The 20,233-nt window shown below is 38.3% G+C and overlaps 2 protein-coding genes across 6 annotated transcripts in view; one reads left to right on the top strand and one right to left on the bottom strand.

The window, feature by feature from the left end:
* Nucleotides 1-6,575: 6,575 nt before the first annotated feature.
* Nucleotides 6,576-18,906, bottom strand: LOC149960268 (uncharacterized). Of its 5 annotated transcripts, XM_090166634.1 has the most exons (9): nt 18,669-18,906; nt 18,545-18,588; nt 18,383-18,480; nt 18,250-18,320; nt 17,970-18,167; nt 10,261-10,334; nt 8,762-9,045; nt 7,797-7,904; nt 6,576-7,055 (listed from the first exon to the last, which is right to left on the bottom strand). In XM_090166634.1, the coding sequence occupies exons 6-9, from the start codon at nt 10,291-10,293 to the stop codon at nt 6,653-6,655; spliced, it is 828 nt and encodes a 275-aa protein (XP_090022760.1). In that variant the 5' UTR covers nt 10,294-10,334; nt 17,970-18,167; nt 18,250-18,320; nt 18,383-18,480; nt 18,545-18,588; nt 18,669-18,906; the 3' UTR covers nt 6,576-6,652. The 5 variants fall into 5 exon arrangements, with proteins under 5 accessions (XP_090022760.1, XP_090022759.1, XP_090022758.1 ...); XM_090166633.1 differs by lacking the exons at nt 17,970-18,167; nt 18,250-18,320; nt 18,383-18,480; nt 18,545-18,588; nt 18,669-18,906 and adding exons at nt 11,429-11,483; nt 12,201-12,431; XM_090166632.1 differs by lacking the exons at nt 17,970-18,167; nt 18,250-18,320; nt 18,383-18,480; nt 18,545-18,588; nt 18,669-18,906 and adding an exon at nt 12,228-12,430.
* The window catches only part of LOC149960267 (short/branched chain specific acyl-CoA dehydrogenase, mitochondrial-like), a 39,238-nt gene continuing 30,901 nt past the window's right edge, over nt 11,897-20,233 (top strand). The window contains exon 1 of the mRNA XM_090166631.1: nt 11,897-11,914. The gene's annotated coding sequence lies outside the window, so the exon portion shown is untranslated. The remainder of the gene's footprint in view (nt 11,915-20,233) is intronic.

The following is a 20,233-nucleotide window of genomic DNA, read 5'->3' as shown; positions in this document are numbered from 1 at the left end:
ATGAGATACTAACTGGCTTCATAAACTGCAACCTTGTACCTCTTCCTGGTGGAAGGGAGTAACAGGTGGAGGGGCAACCCTTCATGCTGGCCAACTAAGGCTCTGCTTCTTCCTTAAGCTAAGGTGTGAGGTATCGTGCTGAGGGCTGAGTGGTACCGGGGAAGCGAAAATACGGTATCGTGAACGATCCCCTCTGGGAACCAGGCGACACCCCGTTGTATTTTAGCCTTCTGCCCGGACAGAGGATTAAGGGCGGTGACCTTCTACTTTCCTCTTTTTTTGTGGGATCTTTTATGAATTCCAATAACAAAAAATCAAACAAAAAACCATCGGCAAGGGTCTGTCTTTGACAGTACCCTGCTCTAGCCAGGGAAAGGGTGTATCTCAGGATACTACCCTCCCTTCCACAAGTTCAGGTCGTGGGTCTGTTGTGGAAGATACCGAGCCCATGGTGCTAGGGTCTGCCTCTGGCAGTAACCAGCGTCAGAAGCCGGAGTCTACCAAAGACAGTACCCCGACGGAGGGAAGCAAGGTAAGTGCTTCAAATGCCCGTACTCGCAAGAGGAACAGGCGTCGTAAGACAAACAAGAAGGTGGCAGACGACTCTCCAAAGGGTAACTCCTCTTCTAACAAGAGAACAAGGGAGTCAGATCAAGACTCTCCAAGCTCTCAGCAACAGGCTGCCAAGAAGTCCAAACCACTAGCTGTGGGTTCGATGCGGATAGAAAATCATTAAAGAAGGCTTTCCCTCGAATGGCTTAACTGAGGCAGAAATGGGCACCATCCAGCGTGGGGTTCTGGAGAGGATAGACGTGATACCTTCGGGTAACCCTCTTCCTCAATTCCTGCAATTCCTGCTGAAAGGAGGTGCCCTGGTTTACGTGTGCAAGGATGACTTCACAGGTAAATGGTTAAGCCAGGAGTTCAACCGCAACGAACAGGTTCTCCAGGGAACGAAGCTTTTGGTAACAAAAGCCAGTGACCTGCCGAAACCTTTTAAGGTCGCTCTCCGTACAAGGGACGTCTGGACGAAGGACCCTAAAGTGCTCCTCAGGCGTCTTCAAACCTTCAATGGTGCGCTGAACACCAGCTGCTGGAAGGTGCTGGGTAAATCCGAGGAACCGGCTGCCATCTGTTAAATTTTTTTAATGGATGGTGAGTCGGTCAACGCCATCAAAGCGGCAGGATTTGCCGCTCAGACAGGTTTGGACAGGGGTATCTTTAAGATACTCAGTCTCCCAAATCAGACCTCAGTTGTAAGTGCTGTAGAGGGTGTGGATAATCCTACACCTATTAATGAATCCAAGTCTAACGACTCGGTAATTTCAGGACTAGAGGACCTAGAGCGTCTGCTCAGCGATTTCTCGGAAGGGGATACGCTGACAGAGGACATCAAAAACCTTAGTGTCTCGGACGGTGAAGAGGTCAAAGGCATGGTGGCTCAGCCAGATGGAGCAGTAGTGGGGGAGACTGGTGGTACTAACCTAACCAGTGGGAGGGGGGGGGGCGGTGTCACCGGTCAACCTCCAATCTAGGCCCGTCTCCATGAGCATTAAGGTGGTGCAGATAAATCTTCATCACTGCAAGGCACCCTCCGCTGTACTCTGTCGAAGGCTTGCTAAGGACCAAATTGATGTTGCTCTTATTCAGGAGCCTTGGATTGCCAAGGGTAAAATCCTTGGTCTTAATAGTGCAGGTAATGTCTATTATGACCATAATTCCGTTTCTCCTAGAGCTTGTATATTGGTACGCAAGGACATTCATGCCCTTCCGCTCTCAATCTATCACTCTAGGGACACTGCCGTGGTTAAAATCATCTACGCTTCTGCTGATGGGAACGATGAACTCACGCTGGCTTCTGCTTACTTTCCTTATGATGATGCTCTGCCCCCACCATCACAGAAGGTGACCAATCTGGTCAACCACTGTGAGCGGTCGGGAAAGAAACTCATTATAGGTTGTGATGCAAACGCTCACCATGTTATCTGGGGCAGCAGCAACTGCAACGATCGTGGTGATAAGCTAATGGAATACGTGGTTAGTACAAAACTTCATATTCTTAATAAGAACAATGAACCAACTTTTGTTACTCGTAACAGAAGTGAGGTCATTGATCTCACGCTGTGCACAGAAAATGTGGCAGCTCTTATTAATGACTGGCATGTGTCTAGTGAACCATCACTGTCGGTTCACAGACACATTTGCTATACAGTCAGGATGAAAGTGGTTCAGGTTTGTACCGAACTTCGTAATCCCAGGCAAACTAATTGGCCTGGTTTTAGGGATGGTTTAAATTTTAATCTGAAGGATGATAAGCCTAGGCTATCATCGGTGCTGGATTTTGATTTGGCTGTTGATCGCATGCAACATGCCATTATCGACTCCTACCACCGTAACTGTCCGGTGAAGTCTACCAACCAGCCAAGGCTAGTTCCTTCGCAAAGAATCTAGGAGGCTTTTTAACAAAGCTAAGAGGTCGGGTGATTGGGTTGCCTACAAGCAAACCCTCACTGCATACCATAAGGCCATCCGTCAGGCCAAGAGGGACTCGCGGAGGAATTTCTGTGAGAATATCTCTGATATTCCTAGTACGACAAACTTAATGAAAATTATGGCCAACGATAAGACTAAACATCTTGACACTATTAAGTTGAAAGATGGCAGTCATTCTTCGTCGGGTAAGGAGACTAACTCATATGTTAGATGTACACTTTCCCGACTCCAGAATTACGAACAGTACTGATTCTGACCCCCTTCCTATTAGGATTGCACATACCAAAAGGGAGGACTGGGTGGTGGCGAATAAAATTGTCACGCACTCGAGACTTATTTGGGCTATTAAGTCTTTTAAGCCCTATAAGTATCCGGGGCCGGATGGGATACTTCCCATTCTGTTGCAGGAGGGCATTGACATTATCTGCCCAATGCTGAGTAGAGTCTATAGGGCTTGTATTGCCCTCGGATATATTCCTAGCACCTGGATGCTTTCTAGGGTAATCTTTATTCCGAAGCCAGGGAAATCTTAACTATCTCGAGGCTAAGGCCTTTAGGCCAATCAGTTGGACTTCCTTTTTTCTAAAGATTTTGGACAAATTGGTAGACAACTATATTAGGGGAGAGGTTATTTCTCATATACCTCTCTCGACAGCTCAGTATGCCTACCAAAAAGGCAAATCTACTGAGACTGCCCTTCATGGCATAACCAATTGCATTGAAAGGGCTATTAACTTTAAGGAAATAGCGTTAGCAGTGTTCCTTGATATTGAGGGCGCTTTTGATAAGGTGTCCAGCGCAGTCATCATGAAGGCTGCAAAGCGCTTTGGCATTAATGACACTGTGTCTTTGGCTCAAAGCTATGCTGACGAATCGTGTGGTGGTATCCTCCCTGCTCGGTGAATCCCTTATGGTCACCACCAGCCGTGGTTGCCCTCAAGGTGGTGTTCTATCATCTCTGCTGTGGTGCCTGGTTGTGGATGAACTTTTGGTGAGGCTAGACAGGGATGGGTGCCGCTGCTTCGGCTATGCTGACGATATCGCCATCATCTTTACGGGAAAGTTCCCCAACACTATTAGCGATCTAGTAAGAAGGGCTCTTGCATCAGTGGAAAATTGGTGCAGGGAAGTTGGTCTTACGGTTAATCCTAGTAAAACGGTACTTGTTCCTTTTACTCGTAAAAGGCTGCAAAACTCTTTTAATGATATCTCCTTATTTGGGACTATTTTGAGGGAAAGCACGGAGGTGAAGTACCTTGGTGTTACTCTTGACAACAAACTAACGTGGTAGCCTCACCTTGACTGTTTAGTTAAGAAGGCCAAGATGTTACTTTGGAGGACCAGAAGTGCAGTTAGCAGGTCATGGGGGCTTAGCCCTAAAGTGGTCTTCTGGCTGTACACCATGATCATCAGACCATTGCTCTCTTATGCTGCATTGGTCTGGTGGCCAAGAGTCAGAATTAAGACTATGCAGAGCGATCTGCGCACCCTACAGCGGCTGGCTTGTGTGAGCATCACAGGAGCTATGAGAACAGCCCCAAGTGCTTCTCTAGAAATTCTCCTGAACATTCTTCCTCTTCATCTTTTTATAGAGGAAGCTGCTGCTATGGGAGCCTACAGGCTCAACCAAAATGGTTGGTGGAAGGCGAATACTTGCGATAATAGCCACACCAAGATCTTTCGGGAAATTTCATGTCAGTTACGTGTCTATCTCATGGGTTCTGATATGATGACTACGAAGCTACATTTTATTAAGTCCTTCAATACTTATTTTCCAAGCCGTACAGAGTGGGCCAATCTTAGTACCCTCGGGGCCAGAGGAGAAATCGTCTGGTTTACCGATGGGTCTAAGACCCGCTCTGGATCTGGTTCGGGGATGTATTGTCTTACTAGCAATCTCGGCTTCATTGAAAGCCTTGGTGTCTATGCTAGTGTTTTTCAGGCGGAAATTGCCGCTATCTGCTTCTGTGTTGATTTTTGTCTTATAAAGAAGCTTCATGGCAAGGTTATCCAAATTTATTTGGATAGTCAAGCAGCCCTCAAGGCTCTCAACCAGTTTCAGGTCTTTTCAAAACTGGTTTATAGCTGTTTAAACCTCCTCTCGGAGCTAGGCACCAACAATAAAGTTCAGCTCTATTGGGTTCCTGGCCATCGGGGGTACTATGGTAATGAGAAGGCCGATGTCTTAGCCAAGAAGGGGGGCAGAGGCTGGGTTCTTTGGTCCTGAACCTGCCGTTCCTATCCCCTCTAGCATAGTTCGCGGCCTTATCTCTAACTCCATGACTGACCGTCAACCCGAGCTTTGGCTTGAAATGGATGGCCAAAGGCAGGCTAAAGAGTTTATCTCGGGCCCTCTAGGCAGAGAGCCAAAGAGCTGCTCTCGCTTTCCAAATCTAATATCAGGTTGGTCGTTGGCCTACTAACAGGTCTTTGTCTCCTTAACAGACATCTTCACCTGATTGGAATCAGTGATGATCCAATCTGTAGGGCATGTCAGGCTGAGGAGGAAACCGCCTCTCATATGCTTTGTAGGTGCGATTACTGCGCAGCCCAAAGATTCGAGCATCTTGGTATGCATCAACTGGAAACTTCTGATTTCTATAATATGCCAGCCAAGAGGATTCTCCATTTTGTGTCGGATATTGGACTTTTTAAGTCTTAATGTTCGAGTTTGCACAATAGACCTCTGGTCGACGTGCGCGAACGGGAATTTTCTTAGCCCTTCACCCCTTCATTAATAATAATAATAATAATAACTGGCTTCATTACTGTTTTGTGTCCACTTACTCCCGTGTCTAACGTAGCCTCGCTAGGAGTTTTTTTTCTTCTTGTGATCATGTCACTTTGTTCATAGCTACCAGTTAAATATTTACTGAAAGATACATTTTAAAATTTATGGTTCAACCTAAAAGTGTTATTTTCTTAGATCTGAAAAAATTTAGCAATATTGTTACGATATATAATATGTAAATAAATGTTAAAAAATATATGTTTTAAATAAACGGTACTCCCAACCTTCGCCCGGTTTAGTTTCCGTACTCAGGGGGGCGTAGCCTCAATATTCGAATATAAAGCGATGCCCAGATCGATTTAGGTGAGAAGGTTTTCCCGTGTCAACTCGGACTCGAATAAACGAACTAGAGACAGGCCTAATGTCTTGCCAAGTTACTAAAACGGGGTTAACGAGTGTGGTCTAAACCGGGTTTAAGTCGTTGTTAGTACCTTAACCTAAAAAGAGGTGTCGTTAACTTAACAATATGACAATTGCATATGTTTCCAAGTAAATGTTCTAATCAAGCTTTTTAGAGCGTGGATCACCCTTTGGATAGTAAGCGTTAAGTAAAAACCAGTTGCTTAGTAATCTTTGGAGCACTAGTGGACACTCTTACCAAAAAATAAGTTGGATTTTAGTTGGTATTTAGTTCATTTTAGTTGACGTTAAGTTGGTTTTAAGTAGGCTCAAGTGGTCAGAATATTTCAATAAACTAGTTAAAGGGGTAATAAGTTGTTATTAAGTTGATGGGAAAATACTTTTTTCTTTAAGTTGGTAATTAGTTGATTTTTAGTGGTCAGAAAATTACATATTTGTAAGTTGGTTTTAAGTTGGTATTTGAACCAAATACCAACTTAAAGTATATCCTAGACCACTTATTTGTTGGTAAGGGATGCAACCTCTGGATTTTTCTGCTCACCCCCCTTACCAAAAAATAAATTGGATTTTAGTTTGTGTTTAGTTGGTATACACATTTTAGTTGATATTAAGTTGGTTTTCAATAGGCTCAAGTTGTCAGCATATTTCAATAAACAAGTTAAAGGGTCAAAAGTTGGTTTTTAGTTGTCTAGTTCGTGTAAAGTTGTTTTCAAATAGGTTTTTAGTTAATATATAGTTGGTATTTGTCTCAAATACAAACTTAAAACTAACTTTAAGTAGTTCCTAGACAACTTAATTTTTTGGTAAGGGCCTTACCCCAACAAAAGAAAAAATAACATCCTGATAAATTAATATCACTCAAATCATAAGTAGCAGAAAAGCACTATATATTTAAACATGTTTGGTTTCTGGTTAATGAAATTTTAGAAAATTATGTAAGTTTTGATTTTATTTACAAAGACAATGAATACATCTCATAATATTATGATTAATTTATCATAAAGATAACTATTCTCCACTTAAAGTTTGATTAGAATTAATAGATTTCAATGTACTAGAAATAGTATTTAAAACTCCCATCATTTCTCTATGTCGTTTGGCATTATTTCGTTCGCTGCTTTCTTGGGTTCTTCTAATATCTTCTCTGAGGAGATATAGTTGGTCCACAATCTGAGAATCAACACCCCTTCCATGTAGTTGGCGCAAATCTTTACGCAGTAATATTAGTTGTTGCGCTACTCTTTGTTCTTGTTTGGAGTGCAATAAATTTCCGGATCTGGGAAGACTTGTAGCCCTTTTGGAATGGTCATTAAGTTCCATTTCACTAGCTACAATTTGTGCAGCAATAGCCGAATACTCAGCTTGCGCTTCTCGATCACAGATGCGTTTAGCAGGTGGTTCACCTTCACTACTGCAATAAAATAATTGTACTTCAGTTAGTAACTACCGACAGGTTAAATTTTATTTGGTTGCTTAACTACTATTTCAGATTCAGAAATCTCAAATACAGTGCTAAAAATTAACTCATATTTAACATTGGTGGAACAAAACTAATTGTTATTCAGTCAATGCACAGGAAATCTCAATTTCAGGCATTTTATTTGTGACCACTGACAATCTTTATTAATTGCACCACAAGGTATAACTAGTGTTCCTACAGGGACTCCGACCCCAACCATAGTACCGAAGACGAAAAATAGTCTGGGGTGTTTGAACTTTGAATTGGAAAGGAGCTTATTTATTTGGTCCTTTTTTTACTATAAACCTTCTTCCATGAAATTATTAGGTTCTTTTAGTTATACATAAGCTAGTATTATTTTTTTCGGTGGGGAACTTACCTGATCCAAACTATTTTTTCTGAGATAGCTTAACCCCCGACTGAATTTTGACCCTGTACGAACACTAGGTATAACAATACTAATTTTCAAGTTCCAGTAAAATAATTTAGTCCAATTAAACCCTAATTTTATTTTCCAGTAAATCATTGACAAAATGTAAACATACGGACTGAGGAGATTTTCCATTTATTACATATATTATCTATTTGAGAATGAACATTGCCCTCATATATGTTACACTATCAATTTTTAAACTGATCAAATTTGGACTTTAACTATTTTAGTTAGAAACTGGTAAATAAAAATAAGCTTACCAATCAAATTCTATAAATCCTGTTGGATCCATTGAAGAGTCATCGGCCTCTTCATTTTCAGTTTCCAATTCGTTTGTATCCAAAATATCCAATATTCTCTTAATTTCACTAAAAAAATAGGTTTTGATTCATGAAATATATCAATACTAAGTTCTTCTCTTTATTTAATTTCAAGGAAGTTTGGTTTACTGAAACTTTATTTAAAGGACAACTGTCATGCTATTCCAAATATCACTTCATTTGAATTTTAATATTTGATCAAGCCTCAAATTAATACAAATAACCCTTAAATTTAATATAAATGCTCCAAAATAGTTACTTTTGGGTGGATGTTTTCTCTATATTACCCACCCACAGATAGACACAACGGAAGAAAAAAATTAATAATACAGATAAATACTGAGTCACACGCCCAGCGCATGTTTCAGGCCAGTTCCCATGGAGTCTGATGAGAATCTGGGGACGCTAGTCGATGTTGTCAAAATTTCAGAGGACATAGTTGTCGCTCTTACCTCAATAAATCCAACTTCAAAATACAAAATAACCGTTCATATTTTTCAACACTGTTTCCACTATTCAAGGAAATATTTCATGGTCCTTCCCATCAAATATAAAACTAAGCTTGGTGGTGGTTCTTTAAAACTACAGCAAACCTTTGTTCCTCCTTGAAATACCCCAAAATTATGCCTGAGGGGCAATATTAATAAAACATCCTAAAAATTAAATATGATTTAATCATTATTAAAAAGATCAAATTCTGAATAAATAATAGTTAAATTAATTGTATCCAAAGTCAAAATTTTAGCCAGAGATTCCAACAGTAGACCGGTTTCGCTCATCGGTACTGTGTAGGAACTCTGGCTTAACTCGGAGATCTGCCGATATCAGTTAAACTAATAAACATTCAGAGTGCCCTATATTTATTAATTAATTGTTTTGAAAAAGTTAAACTAAAATATACTTACGCTTTGTGAGGACAATAATGTTTTCCAGTGAGACCAAGTTTAACCTTTGTCAGGGAATTTCTGTAAGCTCTCAGTAGGGTCTTCCATTTATTTTCTACTTGAAGGTAAGAGAATGTATGTCCTTCCTCTCGCATGAAATTTGCTATGTGCTGATACATTATTTTTTTGCTTGGAATTTCCCTCGTTTTAAATTTTTCCATCATTGCAGGCAACTGAGATAGTAACAATTTAACAGTTACTTCATTCCAAGGGGTGGATCCACTTGGAGTGCAAATAACTTCATACTATAGAGAAAAACAAATTTAAAAAAAGGGTTACAAAACTCTTACAGTACCTACTCAACTTAAAATAACCAAAACTATTTCCACACTAGTCGAAAGTTTGATCTAGATAAATACTTTGTGTTGTAATTTTATTTAATCTAGAACGCAGATACTCTTTTGTCTTAATGAAAACCACAATAACATCAGGAGCAACAAACACAAGGAGAATGCAGCTAATTTAAAAAGGCTAACGCAGTGTTGTGTAAAAATTTCATTGGAAGAATATTTACACTGAACATTTTACGGAAAGGGGAAGACAATTTCCAAATTTTCCCCCTCCGGCAGCAGCAGGCACTAAAGCGTCTAACCAATGAAAAATGTACACAAGAAAATGCATGACTTTTGACAGGTTGTGTTCTCCTTATGTGAGGTGCTGTACTGTTAGTTGCTCCTAGGTTCCATATTATTTTTACCCAAAAAAAAACATTTTTGCTTCACTGTGTAGAGCTGACCCTTACCAAAAAATAAGTTGGATTTTATTTGTTATACACATTTTAGTTGATATTAAGTAGGCTCAAACTGTCAGCATATTTCAATAAACAAGTTAAAGGGGTAATAAGTTGTTATTAAGTTGGTGGGAAAATACTTTTTTCTTTAAGTTGGTAATTAGTTGGTTTTTAGTTCATATTTAGTTGGTATTTGTCTCAAATACAAACTTAAAATCCACTTAAAGTAGTTCCTAGACAACTAATTATTTGGTAAGGGGAGGTCATCACATGTGTTCCATCCAATTTTGAATAAATGGTTAGCAACCATATTGTGTCCATGAGAAAAAAAACTATCCCTCCCTATTTGGTTTAACTTACTCATAAAAAGGTTTAATTTTTAATGTAGTCCATCGTTTTTTGTTTCATCAGTTATTAAGACCGCAAAAAGATATGTACTTCCTTGTAGTTATACCTTTGAGCATCTTGAAGGGGTTGTTTAAAGATTATTCAGCTTATTTAGAAGTCTTTAGTTATATGTTATTTCTCAATGTTATTTTATCCAAGTATCTTGCGCCACCCCATCAAAAGTATATAAAGAGAGGCTACTAATAGTCCTTTAAATAAAAGATCATTCATAGCCGATTATAGTTTGTGCTGCTGGGATTGGACATATAGGGTGGCACGACAGTCAAAAGGGGTTTATGGCCTATTAAATGATAAAATTTTTAAATTTGAAAGATAAACTTACCACCTCAGTTCCTTTTGGGATTGAATCAGCCATATCGACAGATTTGTAATCAAATCAGCATTCAAGAAATTTGGCTGAAAATTTAAATTTTATCAAACACTGTTAATAGTATTTAGTATTAGCAGAAAGTTATATGCGTATAAACTTGGAATGTCTAGGGATCCATTGCCACCATGCATCAAAAATCAAAGAAACAGGTGAGGCTTAAAATACATCTAATGTGAGCTAGATGGAATTAATTTTCTGCCATGAAAAGAAAATGAATAACACTAACTCAGATCCGCTTTGATACGGTTAAAATAAAGGAAATGAACTTCTGTTGAGACAAAGCTTAGTGCAGTGGAGTTTAGCTTCCCTTACCAAAAAATAAGTGGTCTAGGAAATACTTTAAGTTGGTATTTGGAACAAATACCAACTTAAAACCAACTAAATAACAACTTAAAACCAAATTACAAATAATGTAATTTTCTGAACACTAAAAACCAACTAATTACCAACTTAAAGAAAAAAGTATTTTCCCATCAACTTAATAACAACTTATTACCCCTTTAACTAGTTTGTTGAAATATTCTGACCACTTGAGCCTACTTAAAACCAACTTAACGTCAACTAAAATGTCGAAAGTTGGTTTTAAGTAGGTTTTGAGTTGGTAATTAGTTTGTTTTAAGTTGGTATTTGTTATTAAGTTGATGGGAAAATATTTTTTTCTTTAAGTTGGTAATTAGTTGGTTTTTAGTGGTCAGAAAATTCCATATTATTTGTAATTTGGTTTTAAGTTGGTATTTGTTCCAAAATTACAAATAAAATGTTTTCTCATTAAAACTTAAATTTTTTCAATATTTTTATAAAATTTAAAAATTCTACATTTCAGACTTTTGGCGCCACCTAGTGAGATGTCATGCTTTTAAAATACAACCTTTAATGGCATTACATGGATATTCCCATGGAAAGACAATCTTCTTCTCATATACGTATGTTTAAATACAGATTAAATTGTTGATATTTCAAAAGAAAAATTTCGAGCAGCTTGCAACAAATTTTTTGTAGGACAAATGTCCAACATTTTCAGTGTTGAGAAAGAACACAGGTAGCCAAAAAAGATAGCAGTGTCACTATATTCAGATTAACTTTGAACTTAGGACTGAATATTTTGGGAAGTAATATTTACCATGTGTCTTCTAGTACTGTTGGCAATGAAATTTTATGCCTATTATCATGAGCAGCTCCAGTTTAAACAACCAAAGTACTTGAAACAATTTTGGGAATTTTCCCTATAAGTAGTGGGCCACAGCTTTATTAATTTAGGTATCTGCCCCAGCATACCTAAATAACTTTTACAAGACATTGCAGACTATATTGGGTATTAGTTTTAATTTCATAATATCACAAAATCTACTTATTAAATATTAATTAAATAGTGTATTATTGGTAGGATCACAGTGTGTTATTACCATTAAATGAGCAGAAGCCAATAACACTACCCACTTAAATTAACCCTGCTCCAAAGGCGCCTGGATTTCTTATTTCCCACCCTATATGTTTCGATTGACGTCATACGTCGAGAATCGAGAGTACAAAATTATAGTTGTACAATAGAATTTGTAAGACGTTCGAAAAACTTTGATTCGCTGCATTCCATTTTTGGCAATTAAAAGTAAGTTTTCATATATAAGCCTTTGTCAAGTTTGAATTAACATTAATATTAATATTGATTTACTTAATTTGTATATAAAGTATATGAAGGACTAACTGTTAATACAATAATCTGTTTAAAAATTATTTCTCCTTGGATAACTCGTTTGCTCTGTAGTTTTACGTAAATTGTCCTCTCGAACTAATCAGGGCTCCCGGATTCACCCTCAAGGCTTAACCACTAACCTGTTACACTTAGGGAACTTACTTAAGCATAGTGAAATTTATTGTAATCGCATAGTTTTCACTTCAACAATAAAAAAATCTATTCTTACTTCAATCTGGGCACTCAGGTTTCTTAAAAGAAAATAACGAACCATGAATTAAAAGTGTTATAAACCTTGGTGTAAACCAGTGTTACTACGGGACCGAGAAAACTATGTTCTGTTGGCGTGCAGCAGCTGCGTCAGGTCGGATTCCACGCTGCCCTACCCCCATGGACGAAATATTGAAGGACTATGCTCGCTTAAAGTACACAAGGAAGAAATGCTGCTACGGTAATAAACATAACCGCAGTCTCAGCACTTTTTAGAAGAGGGGGCTACGAAAATCTTGATGGAATTCGTAACCGAAAACTATTGCTACGCCCCCTTTGGTTCACCATTAAAAGCTAGATAGGTAGCGACTTAAGCAGACGCTATTAGTTTTTCCTAATCATTATTCGTAAATTTAACTTTATTTTAATTTTAATATAATTTTTGCATCGTTTGCTTATATTTTGATAAGATAAAGAAATGTTCTTATGAATTTTAAATAACAGAAGCTAGATAATAGGCAGTTTAGGCCCAAGTTCGCACAACCACGGATAAGCCAGCGCCGTTACGCCACCTAGACTCATGGCGTTTTCCATTCGGATTGCTCCGAGCGTGATCCGGATTTGCCTTCTACGTCATCGCTCTACCACGGAGAACTCCGCTAGGTGCTCGGAGGACTAGACTTCCAGCCCTCCCAATGGAATACGAATTTTTCTCGGAGTCACTTTGCTTAAAAAATGCTCTTTTTTGGTTGCCCCGTCCCTCGAGTTGGGGCAGCTCGGATCAATCCGCGAGGGAGCAACAGTGCCAATGGAAGACGTGCCTCCTTTTTGGAGTTGCCCTTTTTGTCCCAATGGAACACGTTTTATATTTAGGAGCGCTCCAGGAGCGCTCAGAGGACTCCAATGGAAAACGCCATCATTTCGCGAATACGATTTCGATCATGATTTTTTTAACCAATGAGGATGCAAAATTAAACCTTTGCCAGGGTCTCAGTTTCAAATAAGATGGTGGCTTTTTATTTCATTGGAAGTCTTGATAACGTGTATTTATTTTATTGAAAGTCTTCATAACGTGCCTATGATCAAAGATAATTTAAACTCGTACCCTAGATTCGAATACTGAGAGCTTTCCCATTGACGGTTTTGTTACGAAGCGTTTACCCTTTTCCGGCACGTGACCTCAGAAAATACGGGCTCCATCGGTTGCGGTAAGGCGCAAGCCATGGAGCGAATTTTTTCTGAGTTCCAGCGGGAAGTGGGTAAACGCTATCGGCAACGCGCGAGAGAGTGATTTCGAATCTAGGGTACGAGTTTAAATTATCTTTGGTCTAAGGAAGATTTTTACGGCCGTGATGAAGATCGTAGAAATAGTCGTGTCTTTTAAAGCGGGAAAATTCACGAGAAAAACGCGCGCCTCGCTCAAGGTTAGTAAATTTTAGGCTATAAAAGGTTGCCTCGATACGCTGTGGTTGCTAAGGGCTAAGGTTGGTAACTTCGTTGCTAACGAACATCGTGATGTCAGTGAGATGAGATCCTATTGAAAATCAATGGGATCTCATCTGGGTGACGTCAGCAACAGACGAATTTTGGAGGCAATCAAAAAATTCTTTCAAACCGTTTCTCGATCGAGACCTCGTTGCGCCTCGCTACCTTAATTCGACGAAAACTCGTCATTAAGCCTAGTCATGGTTATTATATTATTAGCTTACCTGATTATCTCTTTTATAACCATACAAATACCTGAAATTAGGTATCACTACACTTCGTTCGCGAAAAACATTATAATTACTTTAAAATATTAAGTACGGTAACAAATTCAGGTTTTTAAATCCATTGTTTTATAAGCCTATTTTGCGCGGGAAGATCGCCTATTTGTTACCATGACTACGCATTCTTTTCGCGTCAAACCTCGAGCCAATGAATTTGAAATATCGTGTTACGTCTTACACTTGACGTAGTTAAGCCCCGTCTTCTTCTCGACGCGCTTTCGTATCACCGTTCCAATGGAACCTTAGACATTCTAAGTGTCTACCTCTATAGTTTCCTGCCGCTACCTAAGGAGGTGTAGTGATAGTTTTCAGTCGCGAATAGTTCATGCAACATTACAGTTCTAACAAAGATAATTCTGAGAACTTTTCCATTGTCTGCTTTCCAATGAAGAGTTTACCCACTTTCGGCACGTGGCCTCCGTAAAATCAACCTCGCTGTATTGTCCTATCACGGTCAACTTTGATGACACAGTTGGTTACAATGTAGGAAGTGGGTAAACGCTATTGACCACGAGCAAGGCAGTAATTTAGAATGTAGGGTACGAGATTTATATTATCTTTGGTTCTAGGAAAATTCAACAATATGTTTCAAATTCGTCTGCTTAAACTCAAGGTTTTGAGAATGAGCAGACAAAACAACAGCGTTTGGTTACGTTTTTGTCGATGTATCGCACTACTGAAATCAACCATTTTAAGTACGATCGAAACAGTTTAACGTCTGTGCTATTATTTAGCGTCTGTTATTGAAATGCCAACAGTAGACCATTTTCACCGTTTTTAGATTCATCAATACTGTGTATCAGGGTGGGAAAAAAGTTTTTTTTTTAAAATTGGACAGGTGACCAGTGAGTCAGTGACCCCTGGCCTAGAATAAATAAACTGGACCATGACCAGTGCACTTCGTCTGCTACATTAGAATAGCGTGTTTTAACTTTTAACCGTTTTTCATAGGGTGAATTCTATAGCATTCTAGCATATGCTTCTAGGGCTGAGCGAGTACTCGAACAACATCGATTACTCGGCATTTTTTTTAAAATCGAGTACTAGAAAGCGCTGACGGCGGGCTGAGTGAGATCGCGCCGACAGAAGCGGTAGTTTTTTAACATTGCAATTTCTCAACCCACAGAGCGACGGGATAGTCTTTCTTTCGGAATTCGCTCACAGCGCGGTGAGAAAAAATTATACAAATAATATTTAATTGTCGATTTTTTTTATTCAATGTACTTTTTTATGAAATAATTTATAAGAAATGAAACTTTTTCTCACAGCGCTTTGAGCGAATTCCGGAAAACAGTCTACCCCGTCGTTCAGTGGGATGAGAAATTCCAATGTTAAAAAACTAGTGCTTCTCTTGGCGCGATCTCACTCAGCCCGCCGTCAGCGCTTTCTAGTGAACGAATTATCCCGCCGCTAGGGGAAGCGGCGCTTAAAATTGAGCAGGCTAGCGCCTCGATCGGCTGATCTCGCTCACCGCGCCGTGAAAAATCACTGACTGAGCGAACTAATCGGCGATAACCCTGAGCTGGCTCAATTTATCTTTCTCGCTTAACAAGAGCAACCAACCTTCGTATTTGAAGTGCTCACTAGTTTTAAGAGGATTTTCAAAAATGAACGCTCACAATGTTTGCCCACCTCTGGCAGATTTTCGTCTCGATGTGGCGGACGGTTTTTTTGACGTCAATATGTTAACTTAACCATGGCCAACTTCGCGCCCTCACTACGCTCGCACCAGGGAGTAGAAGTTCTACTCCCTGCTCGCACCAGGCGGCCTACCCAAAGAATTTCAAATCCATGTCAAGAATGTATTTATTTATACTCAGGGATAATGAATATGTCGAGATTATTTTTAGCGTTTCTCCAATGGACGCTTCAATAAAAGAGACTCGGTTTTTACTCCCCTCTCCAAATTCATCTGGGAAGGAGCTATTTCCGGTCGGTCGGTTAAACGGTTAGAATGGCTAGCCAAAAAGTCATATTGAAGCCAATTTGAGACGCGTTTTTGCCCTCATGAGAAATTTGCGTCAGATAAGAAGCGCGTCGGCTCTCGTGTATAAGGAACATACTAATGTTATTTTTCGATCATATATTTTTAAAATATATAATGTTACTAAAACTAAGTATAAGAAGATAATATTGTTATTATTATCATCCTCTTATGGTATAAATAATTAAAATTATATGTAATATTTTTATAATACCGGCAATTTTAAAGCTTCTCATGGAGGCAGAGTTAATTCATTTTGTATAAAATTATCTTTCGGAAAAAGATGAAAACTCATTCCTTTAGAACTAAACATATTACTTTGGCAGTAACGGTATGCAACAAGTGTTTCCTTTTATCCAGGTAAATTTTTTTGGCATGTTAAGGCTTAGCAAAAAACCGATGTTACGTTCGAGAAAGTTTCCAGCTTTCTAATATTTCAACAAGTACTATATAAATAATCACTTATGAGTCCTGGCTGTCGGAAATATTACTTATTGGCAATTTCTGGGAAGATGTTTTATTTAAGCGCCTATTCCACCCGTTGGGCCCCCCGGTATGCTCCTCCGCTTTAATAAAATCAAATAATACTGCAATCTTATTGGTTCTTAAAAATTACGTTTTTCGACGCGATTAACGCTGCAGCGAGGACGCAAAAAATAAGACCGCCTCCTTTTTCCCTCCCCCCCCCCCCTAGCGCGACCGGGTTAGGCGCTCAACGTGTCCGTCGATAGTCTCGACATATTCATTCTCCCTGAGTATAAACAGAGAGTGTAAAGTCGCTTCGCTACAGAGAGGCGCCTCTCTTTAAAAAATCCGTGGTACGATTTTATTCGCCGAGAATGTCCACAATTCCCGGGCGTTTGATGGCGCTAGTAGTATCGCCGGCGCGCGCTAGATTAGTTTGAGAAGACGCAAAAAAGGAAGTGTTTTAGGTATTTTTGCAAGTTTAATTTATTTTGAAATGTCTTGTTCGGCTAAAAATTGTAAATCGAATAAAAAGGTAACCACGCGTCTGTCTTTTTTTTTCAAGTTTCCAAGGGATAAAGACCGGTGAATACGCGTTTTAATTTAATAAGCATTAACATTTCTTAAAACTTAATAGTTCTGCAGTGGCTGCAAAATGTAAACAGTGAAAAGCTCCAAAATAAAACTACAGATTACTTGCACTTTAACCACGTATTTTGCGGTCTTCATTTCACTGACGATTGTTTTATGAATATCAAAACCAAAAACCGGCTTACACCATTAGCTACACCTACTATTTTTTTGGAAAATTCCAATGAAACCACGGTTTTCCCTAGGTAAACTGAAGGCAAAAACATATCCCGCCATGGTCTCTTACTGCCTTATGTTCATTTATAATTAATTCAAATAGTAGCAAATATAAATGCACCTGAAGATCATATTACAACTACAATCTTGTGTAAGGTAAACGCAGCACTACAAATGCCAAATTATGCCCTCCAAAATCAATTCAACGAAGAAAATGATAATTTATATAAAATATTCACAATGATGAACACTAGCTTTAAATGAATTTTTTACTGGATGAAGTCAATTCCTATGAATTTAAACCCAGAACTATATATTGAATTCTATTCCATTTAAATATATTTGTACTGAACATAATTATAGCCATTCAACTAAACATTTTGACAATAATGAAAACGATAACATTGAAGGTTTCGTCGAGGGGGTAGGCACTTGGAAAAAAATTGTACACCAGATTTCCAAATATTTCTGATATTTCCAATATTTCTTGTGGATTTCTAGGAATGTTTATTTTTATTTCTCGCTATTTGTACACCATATTTCTTAAGTGGCTACCCCCTCGGGTTTCGTAGACTTCGGTCCATATGGAAGGTCAAAATAGTACGCAAATCAGGCCCTAGTGTTCATGGTGAATGACATAAAACTGAAATTCAAACCACCAATTGGTTACTTCCTCACAAAAGATGCTTGACACGAACAGACTTTGAAGATATTGCTTCATGATTGTGTAACTCACCTGAAACGTATTGACCTTATTGTCAAAGCTGTAGTCTGTGACCAAGGAAGAGGCAATCAAAATTTGTTCAAAAGTATGGGGATATCAGTGGAAAAGCCATTCATTGAAATTGATCCTCCACATATCTTGAAAAGCGTGAGGAACAATTTCAAACGGTATCCCATAATAGTGGAAGGCAATCTAGTTTCTTGGGCAGTCCTAGAACATTTTTTCAAAATAGACCAAGAAATTGGTAAGTTTCAAAGCACACATATGCTGAAACGTAAACATATCAAGTTACCAGCATTTTCTAACATGAAAGTCAGTTTAGCTGCCCAAATTTGCAGTCAAAGTGTTTCTAATTCAAATGGCCTGTTCAATGGGATTAGGAGAGTTTTAACAATTGAAAGCACATACACAGCAGTTCCTCTTACACATGAACGGCCTTTTTGATTGCTGCAATAGCAGGACATTAAACAATGAAACACACTGTAAGAGAGCAATGACTGATCAATCCATCCACATACCAATGCTGAAAGAAAAATTGGAAAGGTTTAATACATGGTAGCTTCAGAACTGTAGGTATAAAACCTTACCTTGTATTGAAGGGTGGAAACTATCAATTCAGTCTTTGCTACTCCTATGGAATGATATAAAGGATAATTTTGGTTTTAAGTTCTTAGTAACTGGAAGAATTAGTCAAGATTTTTAGAAAACTACTTTGGTTCCATTGGCCAATAAGGAGACAATTGAGATCATCCAAATCCTCAACAATACCAGGCAGCGTACAGAGCTGCATCAGTCAATAGCCTCTTAAAACCATCAGATTCATATTGAATTGACAATTTGGATGACTTTATTTTAAACAGACTCGTTTAAAGTACCAGCTCCTGGACCATGATGAAGAATTGTCCAAATATGATAACCATTGGGTTTTGCAAGGTAAAGGACAATTCACTGACAAAGATTTAGAAATTTGCAAAGCCATTGAAAGTCCAAACCTTCTAAAAGAAAATGTTCTTAATTATATTTCAGAATATTTAATTCACCGCTGCTATTCAAAACACCAATGTTCTACCATGGTTTTGGTATATTTAATTAAGATTTGGCCAGCCCATAAAATATTCCACTTTAGATTCCACGAATTTCTTTTGATATATTAAAAAAGTACAGTTGATAATAATGAAATGAAATAGGGAGGGATTTTTCTTGTACTTACTTTTATATTTCTTACGAAATCAACTGTTTTACTTAAATAGTTAAAATAATTCAACATCACAGCTGACTGAGCTGAATTCAACTTTAACCTACTGAGAGCAAATTTTATTTTTCTTTGATAAGCAATTTTACAGTGCCATCGTGTGTTCGGGAATTGCAAACACCGTCGTCTGCTTCTTCAACGCTCTCATGGGGAAAAAACGTACCACGAAATTTTAACATTACGGGGATAGGAAGAGGCGCCTCTCTGTAGCGAAGCGACTTTACACTCTCTGGTATAAATATCCATGTATTGGCGCGAAACAAAAGTTTGGTTTTTATTGTCTTCGTCGGCCGTCGGGAGCGCCACTTCCGGACCTTAAAGTCGGGCTGGTTATTTCTAATTCTATGGCGCGAAACTTGACCATAATGAGTACATAGTACTGAAAATTATTTAAAAATCACAAAATTATAGTTATTTTATACTTAGGTTATAACTTAAAAGTTCAATTTCCATACAATTTCCCTCAAATACTTCATTACTTAGGTAATTTTTAAATAGTTTGTTAAAATAGTTAAGCCTTGTCGTCTTTTAAAACAATTGACGAATTTTGAAATGACGTTTTAGCATGCTTTTTCGTTTTTTGACCATAACATGTAGGCCTAGACGTATTTTCATTTGCAAAATGAATTTTAAAAGCCGTCAATTTTCGCGCCGGGAAATTCGAACACTTGATAATTACTTAATGCTGAATGGTATTTGACTAATGTAAAAAGATATTTCATTTTTCAATTATTATTTTAAGTTGTTACATATCAATAATTTTTGTAGAAATTACCCAAAAATGTCTTGGTGTTGTGTTCCCTATTGCCCTTCTGTAAAAGGCAAAACACCTGGAGTTTCTTTCCAGGAGTTTCCTTCTGATGGGGCAATGAGATACATGTGGCTAGAAAATATCTTTCGTGATTGTTTTCAAATAAATGACAAATCAGAATCGAGCGTTGTATGTAGTTTACACTTTTGTTAAACAGATTACCGTAAAGGTCTTAAATTACGAAAGATTGAAAAAATAGCAATACCTACAGTA

Source organism: Leiobunum rupestre, chromosome 2 (genome assembly GCF_980474605.1).
Source record: "Leiobunum rupestre chromosome 2, qqLeiRupe1.1.hap1, whole genome shotgun sequence".
Lineage (NCBI taxonomy): Eukaryota > Metazoa > Arthropoda > Arachnida > Opiliones > Sclerosomatidae > Leiobunum > Leiobunum rupestre.
This window is presented reverse-complemented; position numbering and strand designations above follow the sequence as displayed.